A 24,256-nucleotide genomic window follows, 5' to 3' on the forward strand; every position below is an offset into this window, starting at 1 on the left:
AGTTTGTTTTAAAGAAAACAATCCAAAATTAATGCCAGATGAACATAACAAAAACTAAACATTTAAATAAGACTACTTCCCTAGCCCTCTCTCAGGTTGAAATCTATATTAAGCACTTTGACTTTGCTTAGACTTACATTTCAGTTAAAACGAGACAGGTTTATGCAAGTGGTATAACGCTGTCTCGTTTTAACAGTGTCTTAAGTCTGAGCAAAGTCAAACTGCTCTCTATGGATCTCAGCCTCACTCTCTGCCCGCTCTCTGGTTGTTGAATCTCAAGCGAGCCGCGTCGCGAGCAGAGTCCCTGTGAAAAGTGAGTTCGAAGCTAGTCGGGCTTACTTCGACTAACCACGTGAGTCCAGCCGGTATTAGGTATATCTATGATGGATATCACTCAAAATAGTCTTTCTCCATTATTCTCTACTACAGATATGTCATAAAGGAATGGTACTTTGTAAAAAACGTATGGGAATTCAGTTAAGGACATCCGATGATCAGGGATTAGCCGTCCAAAATACTCATAAAATATATCTTTTAATCTAGAAAAACACTATTCTGCTAAATATTAAGCTACATAAATTTTAATCGATTATTTAGTTAATTTCTCCATTAATATTGGTTAACTCCTTTTAGGGACTTTGAGCAATCAACTTTTTTTTTGTTTTTGGTGTTAATATACTTCATCAAATTATGATCCAGATTATATTATGGCTATGTAACATGAATCTATGCATTCACAATTGTTATAACTGTGTGTCTCTCGATAAAATGCAACCCCCAAAGAGGGTGAAACTAGACTAGACCATAAGTTACCGACAAAAAACTTTTTATTGATGAATTAAGATTTTTATGCAAATAAACACTTCTTATTCTTATTCTTATTCTTATTCTTATGTCTAACGTGGACTCTATGTACAAAAAAACCGATCACTTCCAAAGTATTAGGCCGATTTATTTTAAAAAAAACATGCCACATTCTTGGCGGTGAGGATAAAGTTACAAAAACCTCGCATAAAAGTGGCTATCATGTCTTAAACTTTGCTTTTTGTAATAAAAAAGCATTTTTTATTATTATTTTTCAATATTATTTTTTTCCATTTTTTCGTCGACAATTTATGGTCTACTTGGTACTTGATATGGTTATAGTAACTAGTTTCACCCCCTTTCAGGCATGCGCTTAATTGAGGGGCACACTGTATAACATGGGCAAAAAACAACCATGTTTTATGACATGTCAGTTATCTGGATACACCGTTATATTAAATCTAATATAATTTTATAAGTATTTTGGACACATTGAAGGACTTAATTATAAAAAGGCACCCTAGATTTACGCTGCTATGCTTATACCTACATAACATTCGATAAACCAATACTCCGGGAGAGGCTAAAACATTTGGGAGGTTCATTTTTGTTATATAACATGAATCTACGGGGGACTTTCTAGGGTACAATAATTTTATTAAAATAGGGCACAGAGTGACTTTCAAAATACATGTTTTGTGGGAATATATACGAGATTTAAAAATATATTTCTACTGACAGTATACTATATATTTTATATAAAATACGCTACTATGTCTTTCAACTAGGGATTTATATTTTATTGCTAATATTATGTAACCCTTAAAACAACCCTTAAATTTGTGAAAATAAATGAAAATAGGTAAATTGAGAGGGCTTAACCTAGTGCTATCCTTTTTCGCACGAAACATTACGAAAAGGACAGCAATACATTTACACCTGACATTTTAGGGGTTGGATACAACAAAATTAGCCACATTCAAGAATGTTTTAACGTGATAAATGTGGGTGTGTGATTAAAACTATAATTCCGTAATTTAACTCACAATAATGCACCTTATGACTAAGCCGTAAGATAGAAACTAAAACTAATTTGTGATTAATGATCCCGTATTCAATAATATTATTTTCTAGTTTCACATTCGGATATGTTTTGGCTTCGGTGAAACTGAAGTAAATCCCGCCCAATAAATAAAATAGGCGACCAATCACTTAAGGTGAGATGTATAGAGCGCACTTTGACTTTGCTCAGACTTAAGATTGAGTTAAAACGAGACAGATTTATGTGAGAGATATACATCTGTCTCGTTTTAACTCTGTCTTAAGTCTAAGAAAAGTCTGAGTGCGCTCTATAGATCTCACCATCAGTCAGGCGAAACTGCACAATTTACAGCACCGACGCAATGTCGCCTGCTTATCAGTCTTTATCGAACGAGATTTATGTGAGAGACATAAATCTGTTTTACTGTGTCTTAAGTCTGAGCGAAGTCAATCTAAAATCTATAGATCTCAGCCTTAGAGCGCACTTTGACTTTGCTCAGACTTAAGACTCTGTCGAAACGAGACAGCGTTATATCGTTGACATAAATCTGTCTCGTTTTAACTGAAACTTAAGTCCGAACAAAGTAAAAGTACGCTCTATGGAGAGTTAAAACAAGACAAAGTTATGAGTTTCGGATTTGTCTCGTATTAACTCCAGGGTTCGCACTTTCTCTGGCATAAATCTGTCTCGTTTTAACTGAAACTTAAGTCTGACCAAAATCAAAGTACGCTCTATGAAACTCAGCCATGGATACAATACGCAAAGTCATAATTGCTACGAAAGAAGCGCCAACGTTCGTAACGATTGCAATGAAGAAGCCGGTAGCAAATGCAGAACAAAGTTTCAGTCAGTTTAAAGGCTAGATTAGAGTACAATCCGCTTCCTCCAGATATGTCCAGAAGTGCAGTAAAATGATACCCACTCTAAGGAGTACCAGCGAATACAGTCCACTTGCTCCATTATATCCAGTAATGTCAGCAGTAGTTCCTCAGCATAATTCCATGTTTTACTTCTTTTTGATGTGACAACGTCTTATAATTCGATAGAGCCGGCTGTGTGTTTCATGTGTGTGTTGCCTGTTATTTTACTTTAGTACTGTGTGTCTCCATAATATTTTTTGACGTGACAACGTCTTATAATTCGATAGAGCCGGCTGCACGCACGAAAAAACATGACTCATGCGGCGTTACCTCGCTCTGAGGCGTTCCATGTAAGGCTTGAAGTGCAAGCGAGAGCGCGGAACGAGCGACAAAGAAGCACAATCGGCCTTTGTTGTCACGTTCAACTATCGTCAGTAAACCGACTTTACAGACAACCAATTTTTTGCTAAGCGGCGTAGACGGCCTACCTACGTCGCTTGGTGCTGAGGTAGTAGAGCATATAAACTGCCTCTGTTTTGACACTATTGTGATACCCCTGTAAATTACTGGCATCCGTGTTGATCTCATCCAAATCATCGACAGTACCAAAAAGTCTTCAACGAAAGAGTCAATAATTTCATTGTGACCTTAGTGTTAGTTAGTCTCCCTGTATGTGTTGTACAATTGCATCCGCTTTAAGAACAGTTACAGACAGTTTAAACGGTAGAATAAAGTACAATCCCAGATATGACTTTCCTGCAGATATGTCCAGAAATGTCAGGACTGTCTGCTAATTCCCCAACAAAGTCCCATGTATGTCCTCTCCCATGTATGTCCTGTAATATGTCCTCTCCCTGTTATGCGGCGTAGTGTCGGCCTACCTGCGCCGTTTGGTGGCCCGGCAGAGCAGCAGCAACAGCAGCAGCGCAGCGCATCGCAGCAGCAACAGCAGCGCAGCGAGCAGCAGGCGCGCGAGGCGCAGTGCGTCCCTGCGCAGCGCACGCGACACGATCTCCGCGCGACATCATCCCGTGCCGCACTTGCCGCTCTCGAACACGCCCTGACCAGACAGTGGAAAGATGTAACCGTAAACAAATGTATGCGTGTCTTCTGCTTTCTGTTATACTATCATTTATAGTAAGTAAAAAAGTAGATCTTTTAATCTATGGCATTAAAAGATAGTATAAAATATATCAATACTAGCCGATGCCCGCGACTTCGCCCGCGTGGATTTAGGTTTTTCGAAATCCCGTGGGAACTCTTTGATTTTCCGGGATAAAAAGTAGCCTATGTGCTAATCCAGGATATTATCTATCTCCAATCCAAATTTCAGCCAAATCCGTCCAGTAGTTTTTGCGTGAAGGAGTAACAAACATACACACACACACACACACACACACACACACATACAAACTTTCGCCTTTATAATATTAGTGTGAAGTGTGAAAAGATGGTGCCCTAAGGAACAGTTGTTCTGCTTCGCGACCAATTTTGTTCAGATGATAGTTCTAGAAGCAAACAAACCTTTCTAAAGAAGGGCGAGAAGGCGACGAGGGACTCGCGGGTGAGAGGCGACGAGTACAGTGGACATCTTCGGTCTGACGAACAGACGGTCAGCAGTCTTCTGAGGAAGGTTTCCAACTGAGGTCTTCTAGAACGAGCGAGCGCTTCTGTTGACCATAGAGTACGAGCGGGGAACGGGATCGCTGCCACCTACATATGAGATCTCTTTGAAATAAAATGGGTTATAAAAGTTAGTGGTTTAACAGGGTTATGTTCCTTGTTTTCTTCGCGCACTAACATCAAATAATGCTATAAAATCGAATACCAAACCGGAATTTGTTGGTCCGTCCTCTGAATAACCCCATGTCGTAATCTAGTGGAAACCTCCGCCGATGGGAGTTGATTCCACAGTTTGCATGTGCGTGGAAAAAAGGATCAATCAACATAGGGACACAAAATGATTTTAATTTAATAAAACCCAAATAACCATTTTCTGCTCCACGCACTACCTCCGCTGGTAACATGGTAATACCAACCTTCTCCCCGTAACTAGCTCTGGCAGCGAGGTAGAGGTCCCGGAAGCGTCGGTACCGCCGCAACAGCGCCCACGACGCGTTGGGTAAACGCACTCGCACCTCGTACTCGTGATGCGTGCGCGCACCCGCGCCGCGCGTCACCCAGCCCGGCACGCTCACTACATCCGCTGGAAACGATTTGGACATAAAACAAGCAGTCCGAATCTAGTATAGGAGCCAAAAAGTCGAGACTTGCCTGTCGAGCGTCTATCGCGTCAGTGATGCCACGACATCATGCAAATGTAGTTATCGTTGACGCCCGGCGTCAGTGTCGCTGCGTCTATTTGACACAGGTTTTGAACTTTTGCTTTTTTATTTTTTTTTTTAAAAGAATACTAGCCATTTTAATCATGACTAACATTCCCCTTTTCCCTCCAACTAAGCGCGTTAAGCTTTTGCTAGGAGTGGGTACGACAATAGTGCAACGGGTGGGGTTGAACCACCGACCTTTCGAATTTCAGTCCTATAACCGTTGAGCTATTGAGGCTTTTATAATAATATCCGAAAACTTATGTATCTCCTCCACTACATCCAAGCTTCAAACTCTAGAAAAAAGTGGCTTAAAAAGTATGGTATTTTTAACCTTAGACACGCCACTAGATTTAAGCAAGACCAAGAAAATATAAGAAATTTTATGATTAATTCGGTTTGAATTCAGCATACAATCTGAAACTACAGTGTAAGTTATCGTGGGCTAAGGAAACGAGACGGATGAGCGTTTAGGTAAGTCTGCCAAATAGAATGGAAAATACAACATAAGAAAAGAATGCGGTAAGTTATTTAGTAATTTTAAACTTACCGAAGTCTATGGGATGCATGAGACCTTCTGCGGCGTAATCCTGAAACCAAACAATATAGTATGATAATATGTCGTGTACAGCGGCGACTCAAAGTTGCGCCTCGCGCACTTGCATTGAGGACGGAGGACTGGGGACTTTCGCAAAGAAACACCTATATAATATTATACGTCAGTCTCTACTCACCGGATGTTGCACGCTGTGTCTATGGTTCTGATGGACGTTATCGTAGTCGTGTTCGTGGTCGGTGCGGTGCGGGGAGGGGGGCGGGCACAGCGCGCGGAGGGGGTCGGGCCACGATCTCTCTGAGGGTAGTTCGTCGTTGGACGTCGAAACGTTGTCTGACGCTTCTACTTCGGTTTCTTTTAACCTGCAAAAAATAAATAATTAATCACCATCATCAAACTATCGCCCGGCCCACTACTGAACACAGTTCTCGTCTGGATTTAGGCCATAGTCTACCATACTGGAAAAGCGCAATTAGTAGACTACGTACACTTTTGAGAATATTATGGCGAAGTTTCAGGCATGTAGGTTTCTACACGATAATTTCCTTCACCATAAAAACAAGTAAATTGTGTCAGCTTAAAAAGCACATAACGTCAAAAGTTATAGAAGTTCATGTCCGAGATCGAACTCCGCACCCCCCAAATAAGAAACTAACCAAGGCGTCAGCCACACCCGTTGTTGGTTTTCGACGCGGGAGCTTACTTATTGGTCACCGCTGAGCGTCAAAGATGGCGTCTCTTGTATGGGCGTGACCATGATTGTGCGTTTATATCTGGCATATCTACTGACCTGCTGAGTAGAGGGTCCTCAAAATGTCCGTTGTGCGTTTCGGATGCGGGCGCTGGCTCGTTGGACACTTGCATGTCGCTCTCGCTGAGCGTCAAAGATGGCGTCTCTTGTATGGGCGTGACCATGATTATGCGTTTATATCTTGCATATCTACTGACCTGCTGAGTAGGGGGTCCTCAAAATGTCTGTTTTGCGTTTCGGATGCGGGCGCTGGCTCGTTGGACACTTGCATGTCGCTCTCGCTGAGCGTCAAAGATGGCGTCTCTTGTATGGGCGTGACCATGATTGTGCGTTTATATCTTGCATATCTACTGACCTGCTGAGTAGGGGGTCCTCAAAATGTCCGTTGTGCGTTTCGGATGCGGGCGCTGGCTCGTTGGACACTTGCATGTCGCTCTCGCTGAGCGTCAAAGATGGCGTCTCTTGTATGGGCGTAACCATGATTGTGCGTTTGTTGGGCTGGTTGTCGAAGAACGAATATTGGAGGGCCATTTCTAGGCGAACGTATTTCTTTTGGAGTTCTTGTAGCACCTGAATAAACGTTCTATTTTATGTACAGTGCCTTTAAATTTTTGTATCCCATTGGATAAATTTGCAAATACTTCGTACATCTATACGTATACGTTGTGTACAATACTAATACCGGGCTGCATAATCATTATTATCAGAAACTGTCTGTCAGAGAAAACTCTGACGTGTCCTGGAAATTACTTGCTCATACATGTTGTACTTGACCCCGCAAATAGGCCGCTGACTGTCAGAATGTTGCCAGATCGAACGTACGCATTTAATGAATAGAATAGAATAGATTTTTATTCAAGTAGACTTTTACAAGTGCTTTTGAATCGTCAAAATAATTTACCACTGGTTCGGAATGCTGTTCCTACCGAGAAGAATCAGCTAGAAACTCGGCGGTTGCTCTTTTCAACTGTTCAATTTACAATAATATGCAGATAATTGCAATAAAGTTCTATGTCAGACAATACTGATAAATATGCAGCTGCCTTAAGTGCAGGGGATTAATTTAAATTATACAAGTACTGACAAATTAGAATGTGTTGCGTGGTCCAGTTAAAATATTGTTACGTTGTAGAAAATATTTTCACCGCAATCTGTCGATTAAGTTCCTCCTTGGAGCAGTCGTTCTCGAGCGAAGATATGACGAGCATCTTTTGCGACGCTATCCGCGAGCACAGCCGCTGCATCGCCCGCAGCGCCTCGGCTTCTGTCACTTGCCTTCTGTTCTTGCTTTCACCTGCAGGGCAACTTTCGTTTGATAACAAGATGAAGTTGAAAACTAAAACCCGACTGCGATCGTTTTAATAAACGCTGAAATATTATAGTAAAATTGTTTTTCAGTCATTTGGTATATTTTAATGTTGTAGTACATATATATTTATGAACTCAGAATTTTCTCCTCTTTCATTTGACACCCCACTCGATACAATAACAAAAAAAAATTTGGAGATTCTACTTACCTATTCGCCTTCTATATTTGGTTCTCTGTTGTCTTTCCTCCGGCGATCTCTCTACAGAACTTGACGACTGGCCCTCCACTATTCGAGGCTAAGGGGGCAACGAAAACAGATTTACGCGTGAGTCGTGAGAGCATGCTATTTCAATCAACACTTGCGTAAGGTACATACTCAGGAGCGAGATGCGAATTATTGATCACAGATTAATTTCAGCAATTGTTTAAAACAATGTAAAAACAGTATGGAAAATTAGTATTAAGTATTTATAATTTTTATGGTAGTGTTTTACGTACACTTCAAAGAAATTTCTAAATAACTTTAAATTCATATAAAAAATTGCAGGTTCCGAAATTAACAAATTTTTGATGTAAACTTATTGGAACAATGATTTTCCGGAAGTAGAAGTTTAAGCTAGAATAAAATTACTTATTAGCCCATAGGCTAGATCGTAGTAGGAATAAAGCTACCATTATATAATGGAGCTTTATGGTAAGGAAAAAAAAAAATGATTTTCCGGGATAAAAAGTAGCCTACGTTCTTTCCAGGGTGCAAACTATCTCTGTACTAAATTTGAACGGTTGAACGGATGGGCCGTGAAAGGTTAGCAGACAGACAGACAGACTTTCGCATTTATAATATTAAGAATGGATAATGAATGGCCCTAGTGCAAAATATTATCCCTTTACCTTGTGATAGTCCTCTGTGCTGGACATGTCATCGCTGTCATCGGGCGCCACCCCCAACCTGAACTGCGGGATGGGCGCGGGGTCGGTCGGCAGAGCTGACGTCTCCGTGGTGGAGGGGGTGGGCACTGAGGAGGAGGAGAGGAGCTTGGGGGAGGAGGTCGCGGTGTGGAAAGTGTCGGGAGTGTTGAGAGTGGAGTTTGGGGAGGGGAGCGGGTCTAGAGAGAGGCTGAGGCTGTGAAAAAATATTTATTTATTAAGTAACCTGTACTGAAATGTAACTTTTTCATCCTTAAAAGAAAAGAGTTCTTTAAACCGTAAAACTTAAGTTAACGACGACCTCCCTGGCGCAGTGGTAAGCGCTGTGGTCTTATAAGTGGGATCCCAGGTTCGATTCCTGGCAGGGGTTTGGAATTTTATAATGTCTGGTCTGGTCTGGTGGGAGGCTTCGGCCGTGGTTAGTGGTAAGCGATTTAACGTTCCAATACGATGCTGTATGGACCAAAGGAGTATGGGTTAATGAAAACTGCCATACCCTTTCCAGGTTAGTCCGCTTTCATCTTAGACTGCATCAACACTTACCACCAGGTGAGATTGCAATCAATGGCTAACTTGTATCTCAATAAATAACGCTATAGGTTTTGATTCCCCTTTTCTTGCCAGACATGACAGACAGACAATGAAGTGATCCTATAAGGGTTCCTATTTCCTTTTAAGGTTCGGAACACTAAAATTTGCAAGATAGTCATGAGTCTTTCTCTTACACAATATCACAAGTTACCTGAGCCTCTTGGCGCGGAAGTGTTCCCTCTCGTCCGCGGACAGCGGTTCGGGAACATCGTCGGTGTGGCAACGCAATACTAGCTCGGACTTGCTGCGCTTCACGCCCTCCGTGGGAGTCATTTCACTCTCCCCCTCTGCGACAACAAGGCAATGACAAAAAAAACCTATTTGACTAGTTTTTTAACGTGGTTTAATCATACAGGGTAATTGTTTAGTCATTTAGGGTTATTATTATAATAATAACGCTAAATTTTACTACCTAAACACAATCCAATGCCAATAACCATGATAAATAAATTGCCTTATTTTGTAGTTTTAGTGATTTAGTATTATTCAAACCCGCAATTATAGCGTGCAAAATTCGAACGCCCCACCTACGACATGGCATTGACTCCGAGCGGCCTACTAACGCAACGTCCGTTGACTTCTAGCGTCAGTCAGATGTTTTATTCGCAAAATATTGTGAACTTTTACAAAATAAAGGATTTTTCATTTTTTTTTTTTTTGCATTTTTTGTGGTATCTTATCAGTAATCATCAGTCCTATCACCTGTTTACGTTTTTGTTAGCGTTCTGGTTACATCCTATATAAAACCCTGTATTTAAACACTTTTCATTTTTGTACCTACGCACATTTTTTATACCCGATTATTTGGTGTGGTGCATGAATTGTTTAATGGGTGTGAAAGTTTCTTTGGAGACAGTTGTGGTTTGTGTGTTTCGTGTGTGTGTTGCCTGTTATTTTACTTTAGTACTGTGTGTCTCCATAATATATTTTTGACGTGACAACGTCTTATAATTCGATAGAGCCGGCTGCACGCACGAAAAAAACATGACTCATGCGGCGTTACCTCGCTCTGAGGCGTTACATGTAAGGCTTGAAGTGCAAGCGAGAGCGCGGAACGAGCGACAAAGAAGCACAATCGGCCTTTGTTGTCACGTTCAACTATCGTCAGTAAACCAACTTTACAGACAACCATTTTTTTTTTTAATTGTAGGGCTTACCTCCATCAGCCAGCGCCCTCGTAATGCCACGCTCCCTGGCCGCGAGCACAGCCAGCTCCTGCTGCAACCGTTCTATTTTCACGCGATGCGCCGCGACGCTCGCCACGCGCCCTTGCAGCTCTTGCTCCAAGCTCTCTAGCTCCTTTTTCTGTAGCAATATTGATAGTGTTACCATCAGAAGCTCTAGTCACTAGAAATGGAACACTAGAGTCTAAGCGTTAGGAGTCCGCTTCATCAAAGCGATAGTCAAAGTCAAAATCATTTATTCAAAGTAGGTGCTATTATACTCCTTTTGATGGTCGGAATTGTTCTGTACGATATAGTGGTGATTTAATTACGTAACTGAAAACTAAAGCTACGAGGGTTCCAAACGCGCCCAAGTCTGAGAAGAGCCCACAACGAACTCAGCCGGGGTTTTTTTTATTATTACCACTTTTCAAAATCACTTATACTTATTATAACTATAAAAGCTGATTGGAAACTCATTCCCAAGCTTTCGTATCATTTAAATAATAATACTTTAAATAAAGCTATAAATAAACCCTACAATTATCTTATTCCTGACACTCTGCATTTGTCTCATTCTCTACTTTCTGAACGTTTCACTACAGTGTGTGAACTGCACTGTGCACACGTTTTTTTAATGAATCCCAAAACGACATCAATGTTTTCCTTTTTTTGAGAACTATGGTGTCATGTTTGTAGCAATATTTAGGAAGCTGAAAAACTGATTTTCTAGAAGATCCAAGCAACGTATTGAAACTTACATGTCTCTCCACAGTTTCCTTGATACTCTTGGCAGTATTGGGTTCGCACTGCTGCAGAAGATGCATCAGGCTCTCCGTTGACGTTTCGGACTGTGGACTGTCGGGGCTTGGCGTCAGACTCTGTTGTAAAGAAAACAATAAGAGTTTTTCAAATGTTTAAACTGAAATGATGCTTCTTTCCCATTTACCTAATAATTAGTGCCTAGTTTACTTGGAGAACAGATCACACACATCATTAGGTAGATTTAGACATCTCATTCTCTGTTTATGCAAAAAGAATTTAACATAAAATAATTTCAAAAACACACGCAACACACTACAAGTAATATATATGTTATCGGACATTTAAAGTCTGAACAAGTTAAACCAACACCTCGAAGATTAACCATCTTCAGAACCTTACAAAACAACACTTACCTCATCAACGTGGCAGCCACTCTCGACCAGTTCCTTAATCTTCTCCCTCACGAAGAGCTCAAGCTCGTCCTGTTTCCCCCCCAGCCGCCGCCGCACGTCCGCGATCTGGGTTTCCTCCTTCTCAATCTACGGGAGACGGGGATAGCAACATAATACTAACGTGGAGGTCTTAACTTCAAGTTTATACTACGTTTTTCTTGTCTTTCTATCTAATTCAAACTAGTAAATATTTCTTTTCATTTATTGCAAGTTGAGATTGCCTATAAGTGGGTCTATATTATTAATATCAATGTATACCTACAGCTTTTTTTTTAAATTAAATTAATCACTATTACATCTTTATCTTACAAATTCCATTTTACAATCAAAAAGTGTACAATGGTATTCATTTTGAATAAATTATTTGGCTAAGCCACCACTGACTTGGTGCGCCAGTTATTGATGGTACTATGTCAAAAACTTTAACGAAAATTTCAACAACAATTTGTACACAGTTTCAGCTCAATGTAATGAACGATGAACGAACGAACGTACAAGCCTATAGAGATCTATCTCAAATGACCACATGAAAATGTATATCGCATAAAATCGTAAACCACAATCATCATTATCAACCCATTACAGGCTCACTACTGAGCACGGATCTTCTCTCAAAATGAGAAGGGTTTGGCTCTAGTCCACCACGCTGGCCAACTGCGGATGGTAAAGCTTAACACCCTTTGAGAAAATTATTAAGAACTTTCAGGTATGCAGGTTTCCTCACAATGTTTTACTTCACCGTTAAAGCAAGTGATATAATTTAATTGCTTAAAACGGACATAGCTCCGAAAAGTTAGATATGCGTGCTCGGGATTGAACCCCCGATCTTCAATAAGATCGTCTTAACCACTAGGCTACCACGGTTTACACGGCAAACAATTTCTAACTCTAATTGCAACGCAAGTGCAAATTATAAATTTTTTTTTAAACGTTTGTTACCATAAGCATTTTTTCCCCGATATAACTTGAAATTAAAAACTCCACGGTACAAATAAAAAAGGGTAAAAACTAGCACATATAGGAAGTCTAGACTAATCTAATGTCTAAGTGAACAGTGCAAGCCGCACGGCGGTAACTGGGACACAAGTGTTTCGATTATGAGAAAATAAAAACAACCTTATTGTTTGCATAAAAGTGAATGTGCGGCGGTGTGGTACTACCGGTGTTTCTAGAATTGTATGAATGCAAAATCGACTCGTATACGAAAGTTTCCGTACCATGGTACAAGAAATACCACTTTTAAAACTCGCTCCCTATTACTGTTCATGAGATACAGCCCGCTGACAGACAGACGGACAGACAGATGGACGGACGAGCGGAGTGTGGAGGCTTAATAATAGGGTCCTTTTGAAACCCTTCGGGTAAACTGAATTTTTTTTCTTATTATAAGTTTCTCAATTTTACTACGACCCAGCATAATACATGACTAATAAGTAGTTTATTTTGAACCTAAACTTATAAATTATCATATATACTAAGAAATTGTCCATTGGCGCATCTTAGCCTTTCTTGAATATAGATACACTTTGTTCACGTAATCTTCATCACTTACGCTAGGTACACTTTTACTTGGGGTACCAGCCAGGTAACCTCCTCGTGTGCCCGAGTGTTGCAGGTAGCAGCAGCGTTTGGGCCGGTGTACCCTGGTAACATGGTTAACGATTTCTCTTCATGGGATATTGTTGGCCATGGCTAATTGACCTGGCGGGGAGGGGGTGTTGTCCGCGCGTCCCTCTGAGTATCCCTAGCAGAGGGCGCAGTAGACGCACCCATGGGGCATAGCCCCAGGAGCGGAGGGTGTGGCTGTGTTGGGTGGTTGGTGATGGGGCCTCATCACCCATCCAGTCACTAGCTGCCCCACCGGTCTCTCGCCTGTCCAGTTTGGTGACGGGCGAGGGAGATGTTGAGGATAGGGAACGTGGAAAGGGGATCGCCCTTCCCGCGAACCCTAGCCCTCGAGAGGACCTGTGGGTGACGGACACGGGGTGGTCCGTCGCTCACAGTGTGGTCCTCGGGTTGGTTGGCGTGCTGTGGTTCCGGCATGCCTCTAACTAGGTGTTTGGGGGCACGTAGTGTCCCAGTGGTGGCTCTGCTACGGCGGACATCCGCTGGCGGAGTAACGAGGTGTTTCCGGTCCCTTGTGCTCCGTCATTAGCGGTGGGATGGAACTTCGTGAGGTTTTTAGTCGGTAGGAGTCCGACATAACCACCGTGCTTTTTTTTTGCACTTTTACTTATCACTATACACTAACTCTCACTAGTCCTTTTTTAGTCTAAGTCCTAAACTTAAATCAATCCGAGGTTTGGTGGGATGAAAACCCTAACCATATATAAAATTACGATACGAAATCGAGACGATAAATCATAGATCTAGAACCACTGGTAGCACTGCAGGTGCGTGATACAATGACACGAGTGATTGCGTCGCGAGTGATGTAATGTTTGTTTGTGTGTTCACGGTGAGTGCACTTATCTCGTTACAGTATATTGGCTCGAGCCGTAGTCTAGGGGTACTATAGTTATCAGTTATTTATATTCTTTAAGGTACCTTCTGCAGGCAAACAAATCACCTGTTTGCGACTACAATATGTTTTTTCGAAAGAGTGTCATTTTTAACTAACAATGTTCAAACCTATATATCCTGTATTTAAATGATTAAACTTACATTCAATTTATATTGCTTCTAATTCTACGATACCGGACGGTTTATCCCAACATCCTTCTAAACAATTCGAAGAAACTAATTAACAGTATTCGCAAATCGTTTTTCTCAAAAATCAAGTTTTTTTTAATTTATTAACACGTTGTAGTCGCAAATAGGCGAACTCATATAACTTTGAATTGCGGGCTTTTTGAGAATACTTTGAGTTTAGACAGTTATTTTTAAAATTTATAAACTAACAATAAAGAGGAAGGCCAAAAGGAGCTAAAATAAATAATAATCAGAAAAAAGAAATTCTATTCTTAGGAATTCAAGCTTAATACGCCGTGTACTTACGGGATTGTGCTGCGGCCGGGTCAATAGTTTTACACCCGGACAAATCAAGGTACCGACTCGAACTAGCATGAATTAGTTCACACTAAACCATACTCTCATATGTTCTTTGCAATAAACGTCACTCACAGTGTCGATGACGTCACGCACGGCGGCCGCGTGCCTGGTGACGCGCGCGCTCAGCTCCCGTTGTCTGCAGCGCAACGCCCTGCGACGCAACGTCCACCCTCTCTCTAAGGCCCTCCAGTCACCCGAAAGACGTCTACAAGCGGCCGCGTATTCTTTCTCCATTGCTGATCGCTCCTAAATTGAAGAAAAGTAATGTGATTTCCGCAGTAATTTAAAACGAGACGTATCTGGGTACTATTTGATGTTTTGTAATCGCGTATGCAACATATTCCAATGCCACGAAGAAAGATATCATAAGAACAACTCTCCTGAAAATCATGTCATAGAAAATTCTCTTAATTCCTATTTGCCATAAAAAGCAGGCTTTCTCGTCTAACAGTCGCAAAAATAAATAAAATAAGCCCCATTTCAAGAGATAAAGAGACAATTTTTTCCCCAGACAGGTTCTCTTTTGAAATGGGCAATACAATATTACTACTATTATAATATCATCTACTTGCTTCTACCTTCTTTTAATCATAGGATACATCTTTTCTATTATTATTATTATTTTCAATCTAAGGCCGTTCTAGAAGACCACAATGATCTGACTTTTAAGACAGAAAACGTGAAAATGAAATGAAATGATTTCTTTATTTTGCAAAAGGTGAGTAACAATGATGGTATATTGACAGGTCCTTGGTCCTTCACATTTTGCCATTTATGTATGGCGTGCAAAATATACGTGTTGCTAATTTTCATACTGCTTATACTCTGAATTGTAGAAACTTTGCGGCGCTGACAGCGCTGTAAACAAAACGTGCGTCTAACCTCATCGAGCTGCCGCTGCGCTTGCAGCAGCTGCTCTCGCTCCTGATGCCAGCGACGTTGCCGCTCTTCCTGCTGCAGCTCGAACTGCTGTCTTTCCCTCTCCAACTCCGCTCTTTGTGCTTCTATGCGCTCGCATCTGATCTCACTTTCCAGGTCCCTGCATGAAAAATTGCTTATGTTCCCTGTTGTGTTACTATTTGACAGAAAAAGTACTACTGACTTGTAAAGTTACTAGTTAGTTGAACTTTTGACATCCATAAAATTTGTACTCTACTATGAAATTAATATATTAAGCAGGCCGTGCTTACTTGGTCACGAAAACCCGATATTTCAATGGTCTTCGATTTCATGAGAGAGAGAGAGAAATAGGGAGGGTAAGAGAGAGAGAGAGAGAGAGAAAGAGAGAGAGAGGAAGAGAGAGAGGAAGAGAAAGGGACAAGCGTAAAAGATAAGAGTTTACGCGATAGAAAAAGAAGTGTTTTTTAAACTTTTAATTATAATGAAGCTGAATTACACTTAAATGCGTTGTAACAACACATACTATTTATTTAAGCATCTGTACGTCTTTTCTATTGACTTACGATAGCGTAGTATTGAGGTTCTCAGTGCTAGCAGCCAGGTCTGTGGTGGACCAGGACAGCAGAGACAGGCGAGAGAGGTTCATAGATGAGGCTCCTTCCTGTCTCAATTTTGCGGCTTCCGCTGGATCATTGTAGCGGAACATATTCGTACGGCCCAGAAGGAGGATACACCCTGGAGGAAAAAGGCAAGTTTATTTCTTTCCACATGAGATTTTACTTTTTACTTGTATAATCTGTGAAGTTTAATAACAGAGCCAAATGTACTGCTTCGAAATTTCATGGACGTTGACATGTGCTTAGCATTTTTTTACGTGTGTGCATATTTCTGCGCGTTCGTGTTTTAAATGTCTTTGCATGTACCGTATCTTTGGACCCCGCACCGTTTTCTTACCCTGGACTCACTGAGCTCACTCACCCTGACTTAGCTTGGCAGGTTTGTCAAGCAGCACAGTATTCAGCCAGCACTGCGCGCCGGAAGCTGGGGTAATGGTAGCGACCCCCTCTCTTAAGGTCACTCGACAGTGTAAAGGCAGAACCCCAGCACCCGTCAGGACTATGTCCGGGGTTGGAGTGAACTCTTCACTCCCTATCAATGTCTCGCCTTCCTGGAACACAATGAAAAATTAGCATATTTGTTTTAAAAAGCCTCAATACTCAACGGTTAAAAGAGCGGACTGAAATGCGAAAAACTTTCTCTACCACTTACCTTCAGATGATACAAAGTGACTCCAGTGGACAAAAGGTTATCATCAATGCCCACGAGATGTGGCATATCAGAGTCCAGAACAACTCCCAAACCACTCTTCCTCAGCCCCAAAGCCTTTTGTTCCTGTAAGATTTGCTGGGTCTCCCTCCATTTCTCTGTCCACTTTTCTGTGAGGACTTTTTCTTGGGCCTCTTTGCGTTGGAGTGTTGCGAGGACGGCTGGCTCTGTTTCGATTGGATCCTGAAACAATGGTATGCAGTTATTACATTTGTTTAATGAAAACCTTTACAGTAAAAACAGCATATAGTACGTACATTTTTAAGATCTCACTTGCCATTTTAGCTTTATGTGTCAACTGTGACGACAAAAGTACTACTAGTAGTAATATTAAGGACGAAAATCTTTTGACATGACAGTTGACACCTAACATGGCGGTGAGATCTCAAAATGTATGCATTATAGATGACTAGCCGATGCCCGCGACTTCGCCCGCGTGGATTTAGGTTTTTCGAAATCCCGTGGGAACTCTTTGATTTTCCGGGATAAAAAGTAGCCTATGTGCTAATCCAGGATATTATCTATCTCCATTCCAAATTTCAGCCAAATCCGTCCAGTAGTTTTTGCGTGAAGGAGTAACAAACATACACACACACGCACACACATACAAACTTTCGCCTTTATAATATTATAGATAGATAGATAGATGATTTCTTTGCTATTTCTCTGTTTACAAAACAAAACACGACGGTGACTATCAAAATGTTTGCTGATGGTGATGATAATGGATTGGGTGATGTGGTCATAATTATTGTGATGAAGATAGTGATGCTAAAGGTTTTGATAGTGATGATAATTTTAATAACCGTAAAAAAGGTGGTAAGGTAGTTGTTTATCGTGTTTTTGAGGTTGACGAAAGTGAAGTTAGTAGTTGTGATGACATTGATAATGCTGACAATTTCAATGATTTTGAGGTTAGTAGTAGTAGTAGTAGTGCTGATGATAATATTGTTACTGATAATTTTAGCACTGATAGTGACAATGCTATTGATTTGTGGTAGATAATAATATGTTGACAGATGACAAAAGTGAGTGGAAGAAGAAAACATGTGAGTGATGACTTCAGGTATCGTGGGAGAAGGTCAGAAAGAAGAAGACTGACAATGCTATCAATTCTATTCTCACTTACCGTGTTGTGCGAGATTTGTGCGCGCAGCTTCTCGATCTCCTCTCGCAACTCGCGTATAAGTTTGACGTTGGGATCTTCGTTGATGGTGGGCTTGTTGATGATGTTCTTAGCGCGGTTCGCGTACCGCAACGTCGATAACGTCTCGCCGTAATTGCAGTCCGCTGGAGATATCTACAACAAGATAGCTTACATAGACAATACACCGGTCAAGGGCGAGTCGGAATTGCACACAAAGGGTTCCATACAAAAAATCTCAAGCCTGTATAATAAAATTAAACACTGCAACAGCTTTACAACACTACAAGTTAAAGACGGACAGCACCATTAATTAGTAGCCATATTATTTGGTCGTGAACACTAATTTTTTTTTGTGATTGTGAATAAATTTACGGTTTTCTGACTTTTTCCTTAATTATAAGACCTACCTACCTGACAAATTTCATGATTTTAGGTCAACGGGAAGTACCCTATAGGTTTTCTTGATGGACACGACAGATAGACAGACAGACAAAAAAGTGATCCTATAGGTGTTTCTTTTTCTTTTTGAGGTATGGAACCCTTAAAAAAGGATGTTTAAGAAAGAAAAGTGTCACTTACCGCAGCGATCATAATAGTCTTCGAGTTACCACCGAGCGAATCTTTGAGCAACCACGTTAGAACTGAGTCTCGATAAGGGATGAAAACTTTCTTTGTGTTCTTTGGATTTCGACCTTAGAAAAAACATATTAAATTACTTTCATTCATAGTCATGTTTCGACTGCATATTTTATTTATATTTGTTTTCATCAAAAACAATTTAACATACTGAAACAAAATGAGACCTAGTTCATTACCTTGTGGAAGTCCTTTTGAAGCAAGCGCAAAAATACACAGTTAAATTACGACAAACCAATTAACAAGCGCAAACCGACTGAGGAACGAAAATCTTTAGCTAAATTACTAATCATTTTAAAAATAATCGCATTACTGTTCATCACAAATAGTATCAAAGGCCTAGCTTAAATCGATCGAAATTTTTTCTATGATCTGGCGATTCACAGCGCATATTATGTGTGCCATCTATTCTACCAATTTTAAAGTAAGTTACAATATCATAGCCTGCTTTCAGATTAAACGGGGACAGAATATCAAAAGCCTAATTCAAATAGAGCCTCAATAGCTGAACGGTTGAGGAGCGGACTGAATTTCGAAAGATCAGTGGTTCAAACCCCACCTGTTGCACTATTGTCATACCCACTCCAGGCACAAGCTTTACGCTTAATTGGAGGGGAAAGTGGAGTATTAGTCATGATTAACATGGCTAATATTCTTTTAAAAAAATTCAAAAGGAACTTACTGTCAACAACCTGTGTAGCCTCAGCGAGTGCTGATATGACGGATCCCAGCGTCACTAGAGACTTGTTAATGTGTGCCCCTTCAACCAGCCGCTGACCTGTGGCGCCAGTTGCGTCTGCTCTCTCACTGTTAATGCAAATAAGTGTTTCAATAAAAACTATGAGTAAAAATTTTACTGATTCTACAGGAATTTTTACTGATTTATTAAATCTTCTTTATTTTTGTTCAGCAGACTTAGTAATAGTAAGTTTAATATCTTACCAACGTTAAAAGAAAGAAACTCATCATAACTTTTAGCGTTATAATTAAAAATGGACCTTAATTACCTCGTTTGAAAGCTCAAGCTCGTCTTTAAATCTACAGCCAGTGCTCCCTAACCTTGCGAAGTTAAAATTAACTTAATTAACTAGTTCCGGCTTTTAATTGAGGACCTTTAGGTTTTTTACCCCATTTCTCAACGAAACTCAACAAATTCTACAAAAATAGTTTTGGGGCAGAGGAAGATTGGTTTGGGATTGTTCTGGACTCTGACATGCCACTGGAGCTGTCTTGTACCATCTGTAACAACTATTATTCATCAGTCACCTGCCGGCTAAGTCGACGAGGTGCACCTTGGAGACGGTCTCGCTGGGCATGTTGTTGTGGCGTAGATAGCTGGCCTGCACAAACGTGATGGTGAAGATGGCGTGCGAGCGAGACGACACGTCGTTCATCTGCGTCGACGCCGTCGTCCGATGTAGATTGCCGCGATGCATGCACTCCTAACAAACATTGATAACAAACACTTTTGGTTACACTACAAACGTATTACGCTATTTATTCTAAAACTAAGCCTTTTGATATATCTCTCCATTACCTATGCCCGACAGCAAAAGCATAAAATTATATTTATTTTAATACTTATGAACTTCTGTTTTTCTGTTCAAAACCAATTTTACAATTCAATTTAAACTAACTTCCCGATGAGCTAAAAGTTGAAACTGAAATTTTGTACATATGTCTCTAGGTTGAAACTGGAAGACAGTGCAACACTAACTACTTTTTTATCTGTAAACAATTGTATATTTTGTCAAAACAAACCTGGATATCATCATAATCTGACACCAAATGTCTAGACAGGTCCTGCACGTAGGGTCCCAGCTTTGGATGCTCCCGGACCCTGAGAGAATGTCCAGCATCAGTGGACAGCAGGTCCTTAACCCTCTCGTTGTATATCTCCAGGTAACTGACTTCGGTGCGATAGGACGCCCCGGACTCTTTCCCGGCAGCTACTCGGGAGAATAGTTGGCGACATATCCGGGGTATTAGGCCTTGGGATTCCTGGCAACGAGACAATTTTAATTAAAGGCGATATCCACGAAAACAAGCCATAAAATAAAGTCAAAACAGACACTTTTTCTGTGATTTTGCATGTATTTGGTCACAAACGTGTCATACCTCCTTTATCGAAGGTAATTCATACTTCCATCCATACTAATATTATGAATGCGAAAGTGTGTCTGTCCGTCCATCTGTCATTCTGTCTGCTAAATTTTCACGGCCCAAGAGTTTAACCGATTTTGATGAAATTTCGTATAGAGTTAGCTTACACCCCGGGAACGGACATAGCGAAGGGTCCCCACGGGATTCTTAAAGACCCATCCGTTTAACCGATTTATATGAACTTTGGTACAGAGGTAGCTTGCGTCCCGGAAATTGAAAACTTTTTATCCCGGAAAGCAGAGTTCCCACTGGATTTTTGAAAAACCTAAATCCACGCGGAAAAAGTCGCGGGCTTCATCTAGTACCTAATAATGCTGATATGTATTATAAGGAGTAGAGTAAAAACATTTACTCCATATTACATTTTTGTGTAAATTGTGACAAAGATATAAACTAGACTTAAGTATACGCGCATGTTTATGACTTTTTCATCCACTAGTTTTCGTGCAATAGTACACATAATAACTGAACGACCTTGGCAATTACGTATTACGTAGCTTGTACCTGACAACAAAATAAGAAGTCGTCCGACAAATATAGAAACGTATATCCATTAATTTGATCAAAATAAGACCGAAAGATAATCTCGCATGACTCATAAGCGCTAACAAGTTAAAATAAGGTTTGTGAACTCATCAATATTTATAGCGGTTATTTTAATATATGGAAAGATTTGGCTAAGGGCCGATATCCGATATTTTAATCTATACTAATATTATAAAGAGGTAAAGTTTTTAGGAAGTAATCTCTGGAACTACTGAACCAATTTTAATTCACCAGCAGAAAACGATATTATTCATGTGTGACACAGGCTGTTTTTTTTTTCAAAAAAAATAGAGATCGCTACGAAAATTGTAGCTAGCTACCCGAGCGAAGCTGGGGCGGATTACTAGTGAGAAATAAATTTGACGTTTTTTTTCTATACAAAAATTGCCAAAGCATTCCTTAAGTATGGAATTCATTTCTTAGAATAAACATTCCTTAGAATGGAGGAATGTTTTAGCAATTTTCGCTTAGATTATGCTTGCTTGCTTATGGTCGCGACCTTACACTCTTAAAATATAAATTTTGAAGAAAATGTTCTTTAACTTTAGGTTTTGAGGATATACGATTTCTCAAAGCCAGTATAGCATTGCTGACTAAATGCCGCTTTTCATAGGAACAAAGATTGCCTTAAAAGAAATAGAACATTCTTCGCATTAATTATATCTATGGGTTCGAATACAGATACGTTATCTCTGATGAACAATGACAATTAATTGAATAGTGACAATTGTACCTACAAAGAGCTTTCATAAGCTTAGTTTCGGGACACACAAACATAATTTTTTATGGCATGGATGGATAGTGACGTCACAACGTCGTCTTACCGGCGATCCCATCATAGTGAACGTCTTCCCGCTGCCGGTCTGTCCGTACGCGAACACGCACGCGTTGTAGCCCTCGAACGCGCTGTCTATCACGTCTAGGCCCAAGTCTGCGAACACCTGGAAATAAATGGTTCTGAATGTATATACATACTAGATGATGCCCGCGACTTCGTCCGCGTGGATTTAGGTTTTTCGAAATCCCGTGGAAACTCTTTGATTTTCCGGGATAAAAAGTAGCCTATGTGCTAATCCAGGATATTATCTATCTCCATTCTGAATTTCAGCCAAATCCGTCCAGTAGTTTTTGCGTGAAGGAGTAACAAACATACACACTCACACACACATACATACACACAAATTTTCGCCTTTATAATATTAGTATGATAGTGTGAAGTGTGATAGTGTGATATTTTTGACGTCTTCCCAGGCGTAGTGGTAAGCGCTGTGATCTTATTAGTGGGAGGTCCCAGCTTCGATTCCCGTTAGGGGTTTATAATTTTATTATTTCTATGTTTCTGGTCTGGTCTGGTGGGAGGCTTCGGTCGTGGCTAGTTACAACCCTACCAGCAAAAGTCGTGCGCCAAGAGATTCAGCGTTCGGGTACGATGCCGTGTAGAGACCAAAGGAGTATGTATGGGTTTAATGAAAACTGCCATACCCCTTCCAGGTTAGCCCGCTTCCATCTTAGACTGCATCATCACTTACCATCATATGATTGAAGTCAAGGGCTAAATTGTATATGAATAAAAACAATTATTTTGAATTTGAATTCAAACTCAAAGAAAGGAGACATGATCTAAAAACTAACAAATTTTTGGTTTATCGGATTTCCATAAAATTTGCAGTTTCCAACATATGTAACGGAAATCTGACAAACCTTAGATACAGATGGTACGTGTAGGTACTTATGTCTACATTGAGTTTAATTATTTAATGAGATTCAAACTTTATTTGTATGTGGCGCGCTTGAACCCGCCCGAAGGACGAACCTATTAAACTTTATAAGAACAAGTTTCGAGTTATTGTCAAAAAAATTCTTGTAGCTAATTTATTCTAACTTTGTCAACAACACATCAATGTACAGCTATCCTCTGGCTCTACAAACTTGGGTTCATTCCATTGTTTATTCCATAAATGCATAAATGTAAAAGCCTATAAATAAAGGATTACGAAGAAAAAAAAACGTAGATAGAAAGGATTTTCGAAAATGACAGCGTGCGAAGCTGATCAGAGGGCCTAGACAAAGTGACATTCTATTAGCGATATCGCTAGTAGAAAAGTCCAAAAATGTATGGGGTTGACATTAGCTATCGAAATGTCACGTGGTCTAATAGAAACGAATCGAAATTTGCTAGACAATGTTAATTTAATCGATTCCATCGTAAGAATCGACAACTGTCGAACGACTATTCACTAGAGAAGTATCGACAATTGCTAGCCAAAGTGACATTTTTGACAAGCGTCATCGATAGTTAGCGATTGCTTTGATGGAAACTCTAGCGAACGCCAAGACCCTGTAGAAAACGAATTAGATGGCATTGAGTGCAGCTCCGCTAAATAAAAGGATAACTGGCTGACTGATTTATCAAGTATCAACGCACAGCTAAAACTACGGCGCGGATCGGGCTGTGGCACGCAGGTAGCTATTATGACTTAAGACATCCGCTGAGGAAGGATTTTTGAAATTGGGTAGGGGTAGTTACATCAACCCCTCAATAGGGGTTTGAAATTTGAGTAGTCATAAGGTAGTTATCAAGATGTTTCACATAAACCTTATACAGGTTTGCCAACAAAGCAACATTCCCTAATCGTTTTCCTCATTCTATTTCTGCTCGACAACCTTACCATAATACTAAATAATTAGCCGCATATTAGCCGTCGCGGCGCCGTCGGACTCAAAAACCACCAAACCATTATATTACGGCGTCATCAAATGATGTTTCAATTCGAGCGGTAATTAGAAAGGTTTCCGGTTCTTGCGTTTGTATATTAACTTTATTTAGTGCCTTTTCACACCGTCCAGTAGATGGTTAGACCTCGCCGAGTATCCTCGTGGTTAGCACGTTCGATTGTGGATGACGAGATCCTGGGTTCGATTCCCAGGTTGTGTATTGGA

General features: G+C 40.4%; 1 protein-coding gene across 3 annotated transcripts in view; it reads right to left on the minus strand.

Moving 5' to 3' along the window:
• Nucleotides 1-3,115: 3,115 nt before the first annotated feature.
• Nucleotides 3,116-24,256, minus strand: part of LOC123874931 (kinesin-like protein Klp98A) — a 28,734-nt gene continuing 7,593 nt past the window's right edge. The window contains exons 4-28 of one of the 3 annotated variants that reach the window (XM_045920501.1): nucleotides 22,141-22,257; nucleotides 20,369-20,608; nucleotides 19,874-20,049; nucleotides 19,290-19,414; nucleotides 18,787-18,798; nucleotides 18,551-18,663; nucleotides 17,954-18,124; nucleotides 16,768-17,007; nucleotides 16,477-16,666; nucleotides 16,062-16,233; nucleotides 15,481-15,637; nucleotides 14,671-14,844; nucleotides 11,509-11,634; nucleotides 11,092-11,211; nucleotides 10,325-10,472; nucleotides 9,319-9,454; nucleotides 8,541-8,772; nucleotides 7,858-7,945; nucleotides 7,486-7,634; nucleotides 6,696-6,910; nucleotides 5,768-5,951; nucleotides 5,584-5,623; nucleotides 4,746-4,912; nucleotides 4,231-4,419; nucleotides 3,116-3,766 (exon numbers count right to left, since the gene is read on the minus strand). In XM_045920501.1, coding sequence (XP_045776457.1) covers nucleotides 3,731-3,766; nucleotides 4,231-4,419; nucleotides 4,746-4,912; nucleotides 5,584-5,623; nucleotides 5,768-5,951; nucleotides 6,696-6,910; nucleotides 7,486-7,634; nucleotides 7,858-7,945; nucleotides 8,541-8,772; nucleotides 9,319-9,454; nucleotides 10,325-10,472; nucleotides 11,092-11,211; nucleotides 11,509-11,634; nucleotides 14,671-14,844; nucleotides 15,481-15,637; nucleotides 16,062-16,233; nucleotides 16,477-16,666; nucleotides 16,768-17,007; nucleotides 17,954-18,124; nucleotides 18,551-18,663; nucleotides 18,787-18,798; nucleotides 19,290-19,414; nucleotides 19,874-20,049; nucleotides 20,369-20,608; nucleotides 22,141-22,257 — 3,717 coding nt within the window. In that variant the 3' untranslated portion in view covers nucleotides 3,116-3,730. The remainder of the gene's footprint in view (nucleotides 3,767-4,230; nucleotides 4,420-4,745; nucleotides 4,913-5,583; nucleotides 5,624-5,767; nucleotides 5,952-6,695; nucleotides 6,911-7,485; nucleotides 7,635-7,857; nucleotides 7,946-8,540; nucleotides 8,773-9,318; nucleotides 9,455-10,324; nucleotides 10,473-11,091; nucleotides 11,212-11,508; nucleotides 11,635-14,670; nucleotides 14,845-15,480; nucleotides 15,638-16,061; nucleotides 16,234-16,476; nucleotides 16,667-16,767; nucleotides 17,008-17,953; nucleotides 18,125-18,550; nucleotides 18,664-18,786; nucleotides 18,799-19,289; nucleotides 19,415-19,873; nucleotides 20,050-20,368; nucleotides 20,609-22,140; nucleotides 22,258-24,256) is intronic. The other 2 variants (XM_045920502.1, XM_045920503.1) reach the window with 2 other exon arrangements.

The sequence above is a fragment of the Maniola jurtina genome, chromosome 19 (genome assembly GCF_905333055.1).
Source record: "Maniola jurtina chromosome 19, ilManJurt1.1, whole genome shotgun sequence".
Lineage (NCBI taxonomy): Eukaryota > Metazoa > Arthropoda > Insecta > Lepidoptera > Nymphalidae > Maniola > Maniola jurtina.